This window comes from Nicotiana sylvestris, chromosome 10, assembly GCF_000393655.2.
Source record: "Nicotiana sylvestris chromosome 10, ASM39365v2, whole genome shotgun sequence".
NCBI classification, from domain to species: Eukaryota; Viridiplantae; Streptophyta; class Magnoliopsida; order Solanales; family Solanaceae; genus Nicotiana; species Nicotiana sylvestris.
Genome location: NC_091066.1, coordinates 143,445,253 through 143,465,149, shown reverse-complemented (window position 1 = coordinate 143,465,149; position 19,897 = coordinate 143,445,253). Strand labels below are relative to the sequence as shown.

The 19,897-nt window shown below is 35.5% G+C and overlaps 1 protein-coding gene across 1 annotated transcript; it reads right to left on the bottom strand.

Annotated features, from left to right (window-relative positions):
• Nucleotides 1-7,323: 7,323 nt before the first annotated feature.
• Nucleotides 7,324-9,260, bottom strand: LOC138880372 (uncharacterized). The gene is made up of 2 exons (XM_070160416.1): nt 9,110-9,260; nt 7,324-8,631 (listed from the first exon to the last, which is right to left on the bottom strand). Exon 2 carries the CDS (start codon nt 8,621-8,623, stop codon nt 7,589-7,591), a length of 1,035 nt encoding a protein of 344 aa, XP_070016517.1. The 5' UTR covers nt 8,624-8,631; nt 9,110-9,260; the 3' UTR covers nt 7,324-7,588.
• Between the last annotated feature and the right edge of the window lie 10,637 nt (nt 9,261-19,897).

Sequence of the window (19,897 nt, the reverse complement as noted above, 5' to 3'; positions counted from 1 at the left end):
GGTTTTAACCATGTGGGTCCGGGGGAGATTTTTGACTTTTTGGGTAAAACTTTAGAAAACTCATTTTCATGCATTCAAATTGATTCATTTAGCGTTTATTGATGTAATTAAGTAACTTGTGACTAGATACGAGCAAATTGGTGGTGGAATCAAGAGTTAAAGCTATAATTGAGTCGTGAATTGTATTCGTGGCATCGAGGTAAGTGTTTGGTCTAACCTTAGCTTGAGGGATTAGGAGTTGAGTCTTATTTGCTATGTGGTAATTGTTGAGTACGACGTATAGGCATGGTGACGACTATCTATACGTTGGTGTCTAACATGCCCGTGAGTCTTTATATTGTGATTATCATGACTTTGTCGTATCTTTCATGCCTTGGTGATGGTTTCTAATTGTTGTATAAAGTTTGTGGAAAGAATTGTGACCTATGAACATTGAGGAGCGTTGGCTCAAGTTGTATAATGAATTGTGAAGGTACAAGTGATAATTGAACCTCTAGAGCATTGACTCGAGTTGTGAAGTGAATTGTGAAGTAAAAGTGAGAAAGAGAAGAGATCATTATGTTATCACCATTGCCGGGCTATTGTTGATTTATTTGTTATCTCCCTTGTCGGGATGTGGATGCTATTGATGTTGTTCCCTTGCCAGAATTTAATTATTGACTTGTTGCTCCCTTGCCGGGATTTTTATTGCAAAATTCCTTTATTTCATTGCCATATTGTTTGCGATTGTTGTTTGGGTGAGGAAGAGAGTTAAAGCATGAAGGGTGATGTCGTGCATTGTTTGTTTTGTGAGGAAAGAGTGTAAAACACGAAGGGTTATGCCGTGTATTATTGTGAGGAAAGAGTGTAAAGCACGAAGGGTGATGTCGTGCCGCCCGATGTACCATTCCGTGCCGATTTTATTGATTATATGGTGAGGAAAGAGAGTAAAAGCACGAAGGGTGATGCCATGAACATTTTTATTATATGATTGCTTTGGTGAGGACGAGAGTAAAAGCACAAAAGGGTGATGCCGTGCATTTATTGATTTTTGATTCTTTGTTGATATCCGAGTTATGTTATTTCTTTCGTCTATTTGATGTCTTTCTACTCGGAATTGTTATCTCCCCCACAGCATGCTCCCCCTCTCATTTTGTCTGGTTATTTCTGTACTTCCTTTCCGCTGTATATGTATTTGAATTGCACATGTTATTTGATAGTCTGGTCCTAGCCTCGTCACTACTTCGCCGAGGTTAGGCTAGACACTTACCAGCACATGGGGTCGGTTGTGCTGATACTACACTTTGCACTATGTGCAGATCCCGGGAGCAGCTTTTGGACCGTAGTGTGGAGGCTACCTTCAGTCTACGCGGAGATCCAAGGTAGACCTGCAGGCGTCCGCAGGCTCTGGCGCCTCCTCTATTCCTATTTCCTGTTTCATTTTCCTTTTATTCAGAAACAGTGTATTGTCATTTTCTTCAGACTTTGTATGTCGTAAATCTTAGACCGCATGTGACACTATGACATTAGGTTTTGGATGCTTTAGGTTTTAAGAGTTGTAATAGATGCATATTTCAGATATTTATTGTTATCTTCCGCTTAATTATTTAAAGTTTCGTTGTTTTCATGTTATCGTCTTATATTTTTGAAGAAATAATTGAGTAATGAAATAAGTAGTTAAATGATTGGCTTGCCTAGCTCACATTAGTAGGCGCCATCACGATTCCCGAGGGTAGAAAATCCGGGTCGTGAAAATATTAGTCGCCAAATCCCTAATACCATAATTGGAGCTGCCAATTAAGAACCCACATACTGTCTTCAGTTGTATTTTAACAACTATTTGTTGCATTTCTCAAAGTGTAGGAATCTTTTTTGTCTTTTTTTTTTCCTTCTCAATTTTTGGTTTTTTCCTTTCATTTCATATTTTACATTACTATTTTTTTCTCTTTTTCATTAATGACGCTTATTGCTTATATTTTTCCCAGATATGAATTGGTACCAGATGTTATGAAGAATAAAATGTGAGTACCAGCCAAATTGAAATGTGAGGGAATCTTTTGTGATCCCCCGTGTAAGCAAATTATGGGTTTATCTATACTATATTAAAAGCACGAAGGCCCTTAGTGAAATGTCGTTTGCCTTTTTTACCCTTTAAAATTGAAATTCACACTAGACAAAATAGTCATTTAATTATTCTCCTAATATTTAGTTCTTTGAAATTGACTAAAATTTTTGTTATTAAATTATTTTCCATTGAACTAGGTAGGAAACCCTAAAATTTAGGACTTTAAAATCAATTAAAACTTTACCTAACTTAAATATTTTCCTTATTTGAATTATATATGTCACATAATTATAATTCTTACATGTTACTTTCATGGATATATATTCTGTGGGAAAAAAAAATAACGTGTGTTTTAAATAAAATTAAAGTAAATAACTGATCCATCAATTTTATGCCTAATATTTGAAAAGGCACGTAAGAAATAGTGCATTTAAGTCATAGTTTTGATTTTAAAAAAATGAAAATATTAATGATAATTCATATTAAGGTGGCATGAATTTAGACTTTAAAAAGCAATTGTGACATTCTATTTTCTTTTAACAATAAGGACGTAGAATTTGAAATATACTTACAAGTTTTGTCCATTTTTATTGTCTAAATATTAAGAAATAATCAAATGATAATCGTTTTTAAATGTGACATTATTTTAAATGGTAGAATAAGTTGATCAATATATATTTTGTACACTAAAATAGAAATAGAAAAAGAACATATCTATGTAATTGGTCGCGAGTAAAAGTACTTTAGAAAGAAATTATAGGTAAAATAAGATAATAATTGAGCAAAAAATAATAATATAAAAATTGTTAATAATAATCGAGTTCGGATGCCTATATGATTATTAAGTTATCAGTAGAATAAGGTTACAGCTTTAGAAGTACCGTAAAATGAGTAAAGATAAAAAAAATTAATTGTTGGTAAACTATCTTACATAAATTTTTTAATAAGTAGCATGAAATATACATGCAATATACGTACTCAAGTCAGTAAAATTGAATGATTTTTTTACCTTTCAATCAAACGCTACTCCTATAACTTTTTTTGTACAACAAAGCAAGCAAGAGAAACAATTAGACTAGATCAAACTCCTAAGAAAGAACTACTCTTAATTTTATATAATAACATAAACATATTTTTGAATATTATTTATTTTATTTTCATTAACACGAGGGACACGCGCAATGCGCGTATGCTAAAACTAGTTTGAAAAGATATGTGTAGTTACCTGGTGGTATCTTTATGAATAATAGTTAAAACTTAGGATTAAGAAGAAAATCCAGTTGGTTGTAAGGTCCCTCTTTCTGATAGAAAACATTTTATAGGTCCCTCTTTCTGATAGTACATTTCTAAAATAAAAAATAAAAACGCTATTTATGTTATAAAATATAACCCAAAATAACAATATAGAACAAGCAAAAACAAACTAAGAGATATAGAGAGAAAGAGAGGAAGAGAGATTCTTATTTCTTCTTCAATTGTGTATTTTTCCTATCTATTACAAGGCCTTTATATAGGCATAAAAAGTGAAGAAAATATGTCATGGAATATGTCATTGAACATACAAATTATGTCATTGAATATGTCATTAAGCATTTTAGCTAAAGATCATGGAAGAAGAGTAGACATCCACCATAATGTGATATACTCCCCCTTGGATGTTCATAGATAATGTGCCTTGTTGAAAACTCTCTAAAAAAAATATTGGGATGTACATAATTATTTTTGATATGCATTGCTTGTTGCCTCATTAAATACCTTACCAGGAAAACCCAGTGGGACAAAACCTTGGTTAAGGAAAAGAGTGCAGCGTATAGTTACTCCCCCTGATGAAAAATCACTTAATGTCTCGAAGACGACGCATTCCAATCTTATATATCAGCTTTTCAAATATTGAGGTTGGTAATGCCTACAGATCAGCCAAATTATCACTTGAACGAACTTGTTGTACATCTATTTCACCATTCTTCTGAAGATCATGAGTGAAAAAGAATTTTGGTGAAATGTGTTTTGTTCTATCTCCTTTGATATATCCTCCTTTCAATTGAGCTATGCATGCAGCATTGTCTTCATACAATATTGTTGGAATATTCTCTTTCGAAGAAAAACCACATGTTTGCTGAATGTGTTGAGTTATAGATCTTAACCAAACGCATTCTCGACTTGCTTCGTGAATGGCTATTATCTCTGCATGATTTGAAGAAGTAGCAACCATAGTTTGTTTTGTCGAACGCCATGATATGGCTGTACCTCCACTTGTAAATAAATAGCCTGTCTGAGATCGACCTTTGTGTGGATCAGACAAATATCCTGCATCTGCATAACCAATCAATGATGGCTTGGATTCGTTTGAATAAAATAAACCCATATCAATGGTCCCTTGGAGGTATCTGAATATATGTTTAATACCATTCCAGTGTCTTTGTGTTGGCGAAGTACTAAATCTTGCCAATAAACTTACTGAGAAAGCTATATCTGGTCGGGAATTATTGGCAAGATACATTAATGCCCCAATTGCACTAAGATATGGTACTTCGGCACCAAGAAGCTCTTCATCATTTTCATGAGGTCGGAATGGATCTTTCTTTATATCAAGTGATCTCACAACCATTGGGGTACTCAATGGATGTGCTTTATCCATATAGAATCGCTTTAAAATCTTTTCGGTATATGTTGATTGATGGACAAATATTCCATCTTTCATATACTCAATTTGTAGACCAAGACAAAATTTTGTCTTTCCAAGATCTTTCATTTCAAATTCTTTCTTCAAACAGTCTACTGTTTTTGGAAGCTCCTCAGGAGTTCCAATGATATTTAAATCATCAACATACACAGCGATTATAACAAATTCAGATCCAGACCTTTTTATAAAGACACAAGGACAAATTGGATCATTCTTGTACCCTTCTTTCAACAGGTATTCACTCAGGCGATTGTACCACATACGACCTGATTGTTTCAATCCGTATAAAGATTTCTGAAGCTTTATTGAACAAGTTTCTCGAAAACTTTTATATGCTTCTGGCACTTTAAATCCCTCAGGTACTTTCATAAAAATTTCGTTGTCTAATGATCCATACAAATAGGCTGTAACAACATCCATTAGATGCATATCAAGTTTTTCTTGCACTGCCATATTTATGAGATACCTGAAGGTGATAGCATCCACTACAGGAGAATATGTCTCCATATAATCAATTCCAGGCCTTTGGGAAAACCCTTGTGCCACAAGTCGTGCTTTATATCTAACGACTTCATTTTTATCATTTCGTTTTCGCACAAAAACCCATTTATACCCTACTGGCTTTATGCCTTCAGGTGTTCGAACTATGGGTCCGAAGACTTCACGTTTTCCAAGTGAAGTTAACTCTGCCTGGATAGCGTCTTTCCATTTTGGCCAATCATTTCTCTGTCTACATTCATTGACAGATTTTGGTTCAAGATCCTCATCTTGTTGCATTATTTCAACAGCAACATTATAAGCAAAAATGTTATCGATAACAACATTATTTCGGTTCCATCTTTTCCCGGTTGAGACGTAACTTATTGATATCTCTTCATTTTCATTATTTTCAGGTACCTGGACCTCCCCTAAGGTCTTATCATTTGTTACGTCTTGGGGCTCTTCTTGAGCCACTACCTCCGTGTTATGTTCACTTTGATCATTTGCTCCTTTTCTTCTTCGAGAATTTTTATCTTTAGAACCGATTGGTCTACCACGTTTCAAGCATGGCTTAGACTCATTTGCTTTAATTAATTGTCCTGCCGGGATATCAACTCGAATTGGTGCATTAGCAGCTGGAATATGTGACTTGGTCACTCTTGGTAGGTCAGTGAATGCATCTGGCAATTGATTTGCAATATTTTGCAAATGAATAATCTTTTGAACCTCTTGTTCACATTGATTTGTTCGAGTATCTAAATGAGACAGTGATAATGCATTCCAATCTATATTCTTTTTCAGCTGCTTATTTTCTCCCCCTAATGTTGGATATACTGATTCATCAAAATGACAATCAGAAAATCTTGCCGTAAATAAATCTCCAGTCATCGGCTCTAGATATTTTATAATTGAAGGAGATTCATATCCAACATATATCCCCAACCTTCTTTGAGGACCCATCTTTGTGCGTTGTGGTGGAGCAATTGGAACATATATCGCACAACCAAAGATCCTAAGATGGGAAATATTTGGCTCCTGACCAAAAGCCAATTGCAATGGGGAGACTTTATGATAACTTGTGGGCCTTATCCGCACAAGTGCTGCTGCGTGCAAAATAGCATGACCCCATACTGAAATGGGAAGTTTTGTTCTCATAAGCATTGGTCTAGCAATTAATTGGAGGCGTTTGATCAATGATTCTGCTAGACCATTTTGTGTATGAACATGAGCAACCGGATGCTCAATTGTTATCCCAGTTGAAATACAATAATCATTAAAGGCTTGGGATGTAAACTCACCAGCATTATCAAGACGGATTGTCTTAATTGCATAATCTGGAAATTGTGCTCTTAGCTTTATTATTTGAGCCAACAATCTCGCAAATGCCATATTGCGAGTTGATAGTAAGCACACATGTGACCATCTTGTAGATGCATCTATCAAAACCATATAATATTTGAATGGTCCACATGGAGGGTGAATGGGCCCACATATATCACCTTGTATACGTTCCAGAAATGCAGGGGATTCCATCCTAACTTTAATAGTTGATGGTCTAATAATTAATTTTCCTTGAGAACATGCAGCACAAGAGAATTCCTTAAATTGAAGAATTTTCTGATTCTTCATTGCATGTCCATGTGAATTCTCAATTATTTTACGCATCATATTAGAACCAGGATGGCCCAACCGGTCATGCCAAATAATAAAATTATCTTGATTAGTAAACTTCTTGTTTACTACGGCATGTGTTTCAATCCTGCTAATACTTGTGTAGTATAAGCCGGAGGAAAAAGCGGGTAACATTTCAAGCACATATTTCTTACCGGACGTTATTGTAGTAATATAAAGATATTCAATCTTTTCATCATTTGTAGTCTCAATATGATAGCCATTTTGGCGAATATCTTTGAAACTTAATAAGTTTCTTTGAGATTTACTACAATATAGTGCTTCATCAATAGCCAAATTTGTTCCTCCTGGTAGTAATAAATTGGCTCTTCCAGAACCTTCAATTAATCTTGTACTACCGGATATTGTATTAACATTCGCTTCTTTCATTACCAAATAAGAGAAATATCTCTTATCTTTTAAAATAGTGTGTGTTGTAGCACTATCCAGAAGACATATATCATCTTTATTAATCTTGAGTCCAACTGAAGACTGTGGAATTTTCATATTCTTCATAAAAAAAAGACAAATAATACATCATAAGAAATATGAAAGACAAGCAAAAAAAAACATTAAGAAATACATTAGAAATATAGAAACTAGCAACACATGATGCATTAGGAAAATACACTCAAGAAAAAAATAAACTAGTTGCAAACATAAACATAACAACTTTTATAACTTCATTCCCCAGTAAGATGATTCATTCTTCAGTAAATATCCTCAAAGAAGTCTCCAACTTCTAAATGAGTAATATTTGTTAGGCCTTTAAAATCATCATCTTTATATGCAGGATGTGCCTTAGAATCATATTTATTTGAGGGACCTGCTTTATCATTATTATTTTGAAAGGTCAAGTGTGCCTCCACATTATTTTCCTTTTTCTTGAGGGAGGCTTGATAAAGTTTGACAAAATGTTCTGGCGTACGACAAATGTGTGCCCAATGACCTCTCATACCACATCGGTGACACATACTAGCTTTACCTTTTGAATGATTAATTTGAGAACCCTTATTGTTCTCCAATTTATTTCCACCATAATGACGATAATTGTTTCGCCCCCTGCCACGTCCACGTTTACGACCATGTCCACGACCACGGTAATTATTTTGTTTTCTTTCAAACTTATCATATGTTGCTACAACATTCACTTCCGGAAATGGAGCTGACCCAGTGGGACGGGCTTCATGATTTTTCATTAATAGAGTATTATTCTGCTCAGCCACAAGTAGGCATGTGATTAACTCAGAATATTTCTTAAAACCTTTTTCACGGTATTGTTGTTGTAGCACCACATTTGAAGCGTGAAAAGTAGAAAATGTTTTTTCCAATAAGTCCTCATCTGTGATAGTGTCTCCACATAATTTTAATAGAGAACTTACTTTAAAGATAGCAGAATTATACTCACTTACAGTTTTAAAGTCTTGCAACCTTAAATGTATCCACTCATACCGAGCTTTCGGTAATACCGTAAGTTTTAGGTGGTCATATCGATCTTTCAAATTAATCCATAATTCAAGTGGATCTTTTACTGTTAAATATTCAGTTTTTAACCCTTCATGTAAATGATGGCGAAGGAAAATCATGGCCTTCGCTTTATCCTGATTTGATGCTTCATTTCCTTGTATAATCGTATTTCCAAGACCTTTAGCGTCAAGGTGAATTTCAGCATCAAGGACCCATGATAAATAGTTCTTCCCGGTGATGTCAAGTGCCACAAATTCAAGTTTTGATAAATTTGACATAGTGAAAACTATCATAAAAGATGAATAAGTTAGAGAAATAATTATAATAATAAACAATTAATGAAACAAATCGATTAAGGTAAAACAAATGAAAATAAAGCTATATCATGTTAGCAATCTACTATTTCATTTTATTCATGCCATAAAATAGAAACTATATATTATTTCATTTCACTTTATATTATTGATATATATATATATATATATATATATATATATATATATATATATATATATGTTAATAGAATTTAACGTTTTATTAGTTGCAGTGACTAGATAATGTATACACTACATACATATGCATACATTTTTTTTAATGGTATTGTGTCAGGTGTGAAAAACAACATGATAAACAAAAATATGAAAAAGGGAACAACAACATGAATGATGTAAATTATCAAAAATTGCAAAGAAAAATTTAGGTTGTAAGAATTAAGCATATGATATATGTACTGCCATAAATAAAATGATTATAATGATACATACCTCAATAAAATATGGCTCAACTTAGCTGGAGTTAAGAATAAAATTAGAGCTTCGTGCTGATAACGTGTTATAAAATATAACCCAAAATAACAATATAGAACAAGCAAAAACAAACTAAGAGATATAGAGAGAAAGAGAGGAAGAGAGATTCTTATTTCTTCTTCAATTGTGTATTTTTCCTATCTATTACAAGGCCTTTATATAGGCATAAAAAATGAAGAAAATATGTCATGGAATATGTCATTGAACATACAAATTATGTCATTGAATATGTCATTAAGCATTTTAGCTAAAGATCATAAAAGAAGAGTAGACATCCACCATAATGTGATATTCATCATAACAATTTAAACATTGTGCTAGAAGATCATATTTATGGTTTGGTGTGTATACATATTTTTAAAAAGGAAAATGAAATCTATGTGACTTTGATGATAGGAAATTAATTAATAAAGAAAAGGAGGTGGGGATACTATATACGGGCATTACAAAAGTCTTAAAGTTTAAATAGTAAAAATATTATAAGCCCACATTAAAGGGTGCCTTTCGTTTTTAATTACTAGTTTCTTTTTTCTGCTAGATAGGGTTCTCCATGTTTTGATGATATTATCTCTTGCAGGTCCCTCTCTAAAAGTCTAAAGATAATACTTAGATTTGTTGAGCATATGGCAACATAAATAATTGACTTGGCCGTATAATAACTTGACAACCATGCATTTCCAAAACATGATAACACATTATTTTAACTCAACTCTAATAAATTAAGAGTTTAAACACTTTTTTATACTAACGGTGTATATAATTCTTAAACTCAAAAAATACACCCTCTTCCCCCTCAGTTTTCAAGTAGATAAATATACTTTGTGTTGTTAAAACCTTAAAATGTTAATATATAGCGAGGCATAGGATTCCCCAAAACTCTTTTTCTTTTACGAGAGGGTACCTTTGCAGAAAAAGTTATCGGTCCCAAGTGAAGTGTAACATAAATTAAAGCAACTATAAAAGTAAATACTAGAAAATCGACAATCGACTTATGACCCCAAAAGGTTGGTTTTAATGACATAAAGAGAAAGGGGTGTCCACACGGATGTAGGAATACCAAACATACAAACCCTACATTTCACCCTAAAGCTAAAGGGTAAAAAAAAAGAAAAAAAAAAAAAGAAAACATAAATCGCACGTGTCTTTTAATCTATGTTTATCAGTTTATTTAACACATGTTGCACGTGTCTTTTAATCTATGTTATTAATCTCACTTTTTACGGACGATAACTACTTTTAATTATCTTTTAGATAATTCAATAGTATAAAAATTCCAAAACCTTGTAGACTTATAGAAATTAACTTAATTTGTATGTACAGTCAAATCTCTCTATAACATTCTTGTTTGTTTCGAAAATTTTTGGATGTTATAGTGAAGTGCTGTTATAGAAAACATATACTATAACATAACATGAAAATTGATTCCAAAAAAGCTTAATTTTATAGTGAAGTGTTGCTATATAGGAATGATGTTATAGAGATAGCCTAATTGAATATGCATTACTGAATAGTATGGATGAAACTTTAGATGTAATACTATTCTTGTCACACTTTAAGATATTGGATAAGGAAGTTGACAAAATTGTACGCTGTTTGACTTGTTGCTAATTAGAAGTCACCTTCTATTAAATTCAAACGAGATTGGCCTAATTTGACGTTAGTTGATGATTTCGCAATATCAGCAACAACTAAAAGTAGAAATGACATGGGGTAGCCACTATTTAAGGGGCTATTTATTTTTTATCCAATAATTTTAATGTTGAGCAAAAATAGTCACTACTCTATTAAAATTAATATAAAAAGATATTTTTATCCTTTCTTCTATTGTTTTTCTTCCCAAACCTTCTCTTCTCTCTCTCAAGTTCGATAACTATTGTTAGGAATGAGAAGGAGGTGTCCCATCTTTGTCAGATTCTTCAAGGGGATCATCAGGGTGATTTTTGGCATTTTTCTGCACGAGTTTTTTTATTTTTGGTTAAGTTTAGGAAAGCCATTTGATAAAAGGAGAGAGGAAGCAATGCTTTTTGAACTGTTTTGATTTTTGATTGGAATCTTTTGTTTTTATTTTCAAGTTGAGTACCGGTTAAATACAAAAGCATCAATGAAACTAATCGACAGAAAAACTTGTAGAAATGGCATGGGTGTTGTTTAAAGGATTTGGTCCTTAACTTAGAGTTACAAGCACAGAAATTAAGGACATGTAGTCCTTAACTTAGAGTTACAAGTACAGAAATTAAGGACAGGTAGTCCTGAATTTACAGTTACAAGCTCAAAAACTAAGGACAGGTAATCCTGAATTTTGAGTTACAAGCTCATAAATTAAAGACAGCTAGTCATGAACTTACAATAACAAGTTCATAAGTTAAAGACACTTGGTCCTGAACTTAGAGTTGAAAGTTCAAAAATTAGTTGAAAGTTCAAAAATTAAGGACACTTGGTCCTTAACTTAGAGTAACAAGAACAGAAATTAAGGACATGTAGTCCTGAACTTTGAGTTCCAAGTTCAAAAGTTAAGGACATCTAGTACTAAATTTAGAGTTACAAGTTCAAAAGTTAAGGACAAGTAATCTCAAACTTAGACTTACAAGCTCATAAATTAAGGACAGTTAGTCCTGAACTTACAATAACAAGTTCGTAAGTTAAGGACACTTGGTCATGAACTTAGAGTTGGGAGATCAATAAAGGACACTTTGTCCTTAATATTTACACAACATTCATGAAGTTAAGGATACCATGTCCTTAATATTTTACACAACATTCATGAAGTTAAGGACACCATGTCCTTAATATTTACACAGCATTCATGAAGTTAAGGACACCATGTCCTTAATATTTACACAGCACACATGTCTGACACAAGGGTATTTTCGTTTGGGCGAGTAAAAGATTATTAAGCACTGACTAAAAAGTAAATACATCTTAAACAATAAAGACATCTTTAAATAGTGGTTAACCGTGCATTTCACCAACAACTAAAGTTTTCAAAGAGGCCTTTTAGAATAGAAGCGAAGAATATTGATGAAATATAGAAATTCATTTTATATCACCATACATCACCATTTATCTTATACCTAAAAGTAATATCCATATTATTTCCTTTTTGCTACTTTCTTGGTTTGAATCATTCGGTGTTTGGGAATCAAGAGTCCGATTAATTTGAATTTATGCCGCAGAAGGAAGACTTCATTTTCGAAACTCGAACTCGAGACATTTGATTAAAGATAAAGAAATATTTACTATTCCACCATATTTTTTGGTAATTTTTTTCTATGCTACTTAGTATTCAACTTTTTTTATTTCTAGTTAGAACTATTAGATGACAATTTTTTTTAAGGGAGAAGTTGAAGGAAATGGCTTAATGAGAATCAGGATATATCAAAGAAGTTATTTGCTTACTGGAAATTAAAGACGTAGAAGCTAGAATAATTTTTTCTTTGGAATTTTTTATATGTTATTTTCAATTACATTTTTTAAGATCCCCTATTTTGTCTTTCATGCTACCTCTGATATTATGTGCCTAAGAACCATTTGCTTGCAGATACAATCATTTTCTAAACAATCCTCCTTTTGTTGCTTGTAAATCTTTACTGTGTGCTTTTAGAACTTTTTCCATATTTTTTTCCTTTTTGACTTTGTTTTCCTTTTTGTTTTAAAATTTCATTTTAAAATTAAGATGATGGAGGAGTATAAATAAACCGTTTAGTACGAAGAAAGGAACAGCACGTATTTGGAAAAAATAAAGAAAGGAAAAAAGAAAATTTTGGCTAAAACCTTCTCCATCAAAGTAAAGAATGTGTGTCCTAGCTACGAAGAAAGGACCACAGAGAAGGTAAAAATAAAAAGATTTTTGCCAAACAAGTCCAAGTTAGTGTCAAATCAAAGAATGGTTATCATAAGCTCATTCAGTATTTATTTTAAATGATCGTTAGGTATTTCTCTTCTTTCTTTTTTTCATAATATTCATCACTAATCGCTCCATATATAAAATCATACCCTTTAACTAATGTTTATACCATCTTAGAACTTAATTAAACCTGTATATTAGTAATGTATATGTATGCATGTATAGGTACGTGTACGTGTGAATTAATTGATAGTATCAGTTAATTTCCGTTACTTTCTCAAGCGTAAACCATTACTTTCCTTATAGTCAAACTTAATTAAACTCGTATAGTTTAGGCTTTAGAAAAAATCATGGTTTCTCCTGATAAAGATTAATTTTGAATTTGCAAAACAAAGAAGCTGCAAAGATTCGAGTTACATACAATTGTTTTCTCCTTACATTTGATTTTTATTTATTTATTTTATTGATAATCATTATGCCCCGGGGGGTGGGGGGAGGGGGAGGGGGAAATGTCATTAGAACTAGCTAGGTTACTAGCATTATCATTTCCAGAATATATGGGTCTATAACCAGAGCATTAATTAAAAGAAATAAGAAGATAATTGTTTACCTCGAAAATACGAGTAAAAATTAAATTTGATTAGTGGTTTTAAAGATACGTGATTTAGTTCAATACCAATTAATAATCAAAAAGTATGAAGTAGAAATGAAAGAGACAAGTGAATCAAATCAATGTTACTCAGCTGTAGTGACCTCGATGTAGGCTTAGGATAATAAGAACAATTAAGTAATAAAAACAAAGTGAGAACAATAGAGCTAAAGGACAATGCTGATGAACAGTAGGCGAAAAGATAGAGAGTATATTCTTTACTCAATGATAAGATGATCTTACAAATGATTGGTATCCTCTTTATATAATAGGGGAACCCCAAAATAAGGAATATTTCTATTTACAGTAAGGAATATTCTTGGTACAGCTATCTAACCGCCTAGTACGGAATCGTATAGTCCTATTCCGAAATTTGTGCCACGATCTTGGGGGACGTGGCGGGAATCTAGCTTAGTCTGTTACAAATCCATAACAGTACTATTCCAAGGTCGAACACACTCGCCCTCGGTATGTATCGCGCTCCGTCTTCGAACTCGGGTCTGGTCCCTCGAGCTCGAACTTGGTCTTACCCAGACTCGGACTTCGGATAACCTCTCGAATATATAGATCGAAGGCATTTGATCTCGACCGTATACAGATAGTCCCCGCGTTTCTTAGAGTAAGATGATAAGAAACGATTTGATCCTCATTTTTCTGAAGTCTTTAGTGATGCCATGATTTTTGTGATGCAGGCGTTCGAAGTGACTGAAACGTCCCGTCGGTCCACTTCCCAAAAATATTGAATGCACACCAGTATTGGTCGGCCACTAGCGCCGCCGAACCATCATTTCCCTCCTATAAATATGAGGCTATTCCTTTGAGTAAAGAACTTTACTCTTTCTTTACATCTTCCCCTTCTTCATCTCTTTCCTTAATCACATGTTTCCACCGTCTCTTTAAGTGCCGGAAAATGCCAAGTTCTTCTAAAAAATACCACCTTCCCAACCTGTATTCTTTAGCTTAAAATCATGGCTAAAACTTCAAAAACGGTCCCCAGAAAGGATAAAGCGTCGGCTTCCAATGATGAGGATGTGGCAAGTGGCTCCGGGGATGGGGAAGGTAAAGAAGATGTTCCCGAGGAAGAGGAGGCACCCGAAGATAGAGCTACTGAAGGTGCAGTTCCTGAAGATGACGCTCCCCTGGAAGTGACCCCAAAAATAAATTAGGTTTTCTTTTCTGTGCAAGGGCCTCTTGTGGGCGTTGTAAATATGTTTTGTAAAGCACTCCTCATGAATATAAAGTATCCTTTTGCTCTATTCTTGACTTGTGTTGGATTTTGTTTTGTTTTTATTTGCGGAAGATTTTGATGATTCAAACAATTAGTCCGAGTATTGATTTAGACTCAGAATATAATAAACCCTTAGGTTTTTATTGGTCAATATAATACCCCTTAAGATTTTGTTAATCCTCAAGCTAAGCTTAAATCAATTCGATGTGAGTTCAGAATAATGGGATTCTTGAGTCCGAGTTGAGTGAGAGCGAGGTCTCGAACTCTATATATTTTGGCCCTTAAGTTCTTTTAAGTTGGCCCCTAGGCTCTTATATATCGGCCCTTAGGCTCTTTGGGCCGTTTCGGCCTCTAAAATGGCTATAATTTTTACCTCTTTCCGGCTAAAAGACTTAGTAAAATTTTTTGTATGCCTTAGCATGTATTTTTTGTACTCGTTTGGGTTTTTGGAAGGTTTGACGTATCGGAACCTTATTAGTAATTTGTTTGTGTAAACATAATCGAATACCTCTTGCGGTTTTTTCGAAGGCTGATGTTATCGAAACCTTTGGATTCTTCGAGGGCTGATTTATCGAAGCCCTTAGATTTTTTGGGGGCTGAATTTATCGAAGCCTTTTATATTTTGCTTTTGCCGAGGATAGCTTAATTTAACCGGTTTTTCAATGTATGAAGGCCTTTAATTTATAGCGGAAGTCGGACATCTCCGAGCCGCGTTATTTTGGCCGTAGCCTTTATATGACCGTAGTCTTTAATATGGCCATAGCCTTTAATATGGCCGTAGCCTTCAGGTATGTCACTTGGACTTGTTTCCTGATAACTTTTTGAACTTGTTCAAAAAGTTAGTCCCCGAGTATATTGGCCTTGGCCTTTGTTTCGAGGGGTGCCTCTTTGAGGTCTTGTGAGTCCGAGTTTTTGATGACTCGGATGTACTGACTGTCGATGACAGTCCCCGAGTATTCGGGGGTGTTTTGATGTTTTAATTCTTGAGCCGTTTCCGTAGTATTATAAGTGTAGCTCTTGTATAATAGTAAACTTGTTTGAGACACAAAGTGTGTTTGATATTAACAGAATGCTTCTTCAAACAATTGATACATGCGTACATGCTTCACCGTCAGGGCTCGACTATTCTATATGGACACGGTTCATCTGACCGTTTGGCCCATTACAAAGTTTTCCTATCAAGACCCTCTTAGGCGTGAAGTATTTTTCTTGAATATAACCTCCGAAGGTGATTCCCCCCAATATTCGATGTTGATTGAAAAGAAGCCTTGAATACTGTTGGGTTCTCCTTAGCTAGCACATAATTGTTGCCTCATTAAAAACCTTACTGATAAAACCCATTTGGAACAAAATTCAATCTAAAGGAAAAAGAGTGCAACACATGCTTTAAAACCTAAGGCCTTCGTGTAAACAGGGTGTCTTCGAGATCACGTACCTTTGATAGCTTCAATCGAAAATCTGTAGTAAGTTAGTTTTATACTCAAATGGAAAAGAAGTATAAAGTCATACCTTAGCAGTAGTATCGTTTGAGTAACGATATGATCCAATTGTTTGGCAGTTGTTCACCTCCCATTGTGCTAAGTTTGTAAGATCCTTTGCCAACAACTCCGAGGACTAGGTACAGTCCTTCCCAATTCGGGCATAGTTTCCCTTCATTAGGGTCTCAAGTATTGAGGGTGACCTTTTGTAGAACTAAGTCCCCGATTCCAATGTGTCGAAGGTTGGTCCTTCTATTGTAATATCTTTCATTCTTTTGCTTCTGTCCAGCCATCCGAACAAGCGCTGTTTCTCGTTTGTCATCTAATAACTCGAGGCTAGCGTTCATGGCCTCGTGATTTAACTCCTCTGATGCACGTCGAAACCTGGCATTGGGTTCTCCAACCTCGACAGGGATGAGGGCCTTAGAGCCATATACTAGAGAAAATAGGGTTCCCGTGCTAGACTTCGATGTCGTCCGATATGCCCAAAGGACCTCGGGTAAAACTTCTCTCCATTTCCCTTTTGCATCGTTCAATCTCTTCTTCAAGTTTTGAATGATAGTTTTATTTGTTGACTCGGCCTGTCCGTTTCCAGTTGGATGGTATGGTGTTGATAAGATCCTCTTTATTTTGTGTGCCTCGAGGAACTCTGTTACCTTGCTGCCGATGAATTGTTTTCCATTATGACATATAATCTCGGCAGGTATCTCGAACTGGCATATGATGTGGGCCCAAATAAAGTCAATAACTTCTTTTTCTCTGACCTTCTTGAAGACATGTGCTTCCACCTACTATATCTATTCCTCATTTCATGAAAATCCACGGGGATAGGACCGAATGGAGTTGTTCTCCAGGCTGATGGATCATCGGTGCGAATCATTGACACTTATCACATTTTCTGACAAATTCCTTAGTATCTTTTTCTATGCTATCCCAGTAGTAACCTGCTCTGATAACTTTGCGAACCAAAGATTCGGTGCCAGAGTGATTCCCACGAGTGCCTTCATGGATTTCTCGAAGGAAATAATTTATGTCTCCTAGCCCCAAACATACCGCCAACGGCCCATCGAACGTTCTCATATACAATGTTCCATCTTTATCCAATACAAACCTAGCAACCTTGGCTTGTAGGGCCCTCGTTCTTTGTGGTCTGATGAGAGTTTTTCATTATTCAAATAGTCAATATACTTATTCCTCTAGTCCCACGTTAGACTTGTTAAATTTATCTCGGCATGACCTTCTTCAACCACAGACCTTGATAATTGGACAACAGCCCCAGGACGATGTCATCTTCTTCGATCGAGGATCCTAGATTGGCAAGTGCATCGGCCTTGCTGTTTTGCTCTTGAGGCACATGATCCAGATTCCACTCCTTGAAGCGGTGCAAATTTACATGTAGCTTATCCAAGTACCGTTGCATTCTATCCTCTCGAACATCGAAGCTTTTGTTTACTTGGTTTACCACCAATAGAGAATCACACTTGGCCTTGATGATTTATGCTCCTAAGCTTTTAGCTAGCTCGAGACCTGCAATCATGGCCTCATACTCGGCCTCATTGTTAGTTAATCTAGGAGTTTTGATACATTGCCTAATAGTATCACCTATGGGCAGCTTCAAGACAATGCCAAGCCCGGACCCCTTCACATTTAAGGCACCGTTCGTGAAGAGGACCCATACCCCCGATGTTGTACTCGAGCTTAACGGGAGTTCTTTCTCCACTTCGGATATGAGGGTTGGCATAAAATCGGCCACGAAGTCGGCTAGGATTTGAGACTTGATGGCCGTTCGGGGTTGATATTCGATATCGTACCCGCTGAGTTTGACAGCCCATTTAGCTAATCGGCCCGATATCTCGGGCTTCTGCAAAACATTTCGAAGGGGGTAAGTGGTTAATACACATATAGGATGATATTAAAAATATGGTTTTAACTTTCGAGATGTGCTTATCAATGCAAGTGCTAATTTTTCTAGGTGAGGGTACCTAGTTTCAGCATCTCCTAGAGTTCGGCTTACATAATAAACAGGAAATAGTGTACCTTGCTCTTCTCAAACTAGCACCCCACTTACCACTATCTCGGACACTGCCAAGTATAGATAAAGCCTTTCATCTACCTTCGGGGTATGAAGCAGAGGCGGGCTCGACAGGCATCGCTTCAATTCTTCTAAGGCTTGCTGACATTCCGGGGTCCACGCAAAATCCTTTTTTTAGAAAGGAAAAGAATCGGTGACTCCGATCCGACGACCTTGAAATGAATCGACCCAAGGCAGCTATTTGCCCTGTTAGCCTTTGCATGACCTTTACACTATCCGTGATCGTGATATCCTCGATAGCTTGATCTTATTGGGGTTGATTTCGATACCTCAATTTGATACCATGAATCTGAGGAACTTGCCCGAGCCAACTCTGAAGGCACATTTCTCTGGGTTAAGCTTCATGTTGTATTTCCTCTAAATTGCAAATGTTTCCTGCAAATGAACTAAATGGTCCTCTACGCGCAGGGACTTAACCAACATGTCATCAATATAAACTTCCATTGTTTTACCTATTTGTTCTTCGAACATTTTATTAACTAGGCATTGTCATGCAGCTCCTGCGTTTTTTTGCCCAAAGAGCATTACATTGTAACAATAAGTTCCGAACTTAGTAATAAACGAAGTCCTTTCCTGGTCCTCCGGGTTCATCTGAATCTGATTGTACTCGGAGTAGGAATCGAGAAAAGTTAGAATCTCGTGGCCAGCCGTGGCATCGATCATATGATCGATGTTTGGCAAGGGGAAAGAATCATTTGGACATGCCTTGTTCAAGTCCTTATAATCTACACACATTCTAAGTTTGTTTCCTTTTTTAGGAACTACAACTACATTAGCTAGCCACTTGGGGTACTTTACCTCCCGAATAGTTCCTATTTTAAGAAGTTTGGTTACCTTGTCCTTTAGGAAAGCATACTTTACCTCAGACTGAGGCCTCCTTTCTTGGTTCACCAGTTTGAACTTGGGATCGGTGCTTAACTAATGTGTGGTGATCTCCAATGGAACCCCTGTCATATCTAAGTGGGTCCAAGCAATGCAATCCATATTATCAATGAGAAATTGAATGAGTTTTTTCCTGAGTTCGAGGGTTAATCCCATTCTCAGGTATACCTTTCTCTAGGGCATGTACTCGAACAAAATGACCTGCTCCAGCTCCTCGATAGTTGATTTGGTTGCATCAGATTCTTTGGGAATGACGAAGGTTTAAGGAGTAAGGAAATCCTCATCTTCGTCTTCGATTACATGTTGCTCTAACTCCATCGAGGCTGGAGGCGTTAATTGCTATTTGGCGTGCTGCTTATCTTTAGTGTTTGACTTCTTCAAGGTTGAAGGCTCTGGAGTCAGCACTACTTCCTTGATTGCAAACATCTCTTTTGAAGCATGTTGCTCCCCGTAGGCTGTTTTTACTCCTTCCTCTGTTGGGAACTTCATCATCTGGTGAAGAGTTGAAGGCACTACCCTCATGTTATGTATCCATGGTCTCCCGAGGAGTGTGTTACGTTATACCTCATGTAA

Excerpts from the sequence above, each read along its gene's own strand:
- LOC138880372 (XM_070160416.1), bottom strand. The coding sequence starts at position 8,623 with ATGTCAAATTTATCAAAACTTGAATTTGTGGCACTTGACATCACCGGG.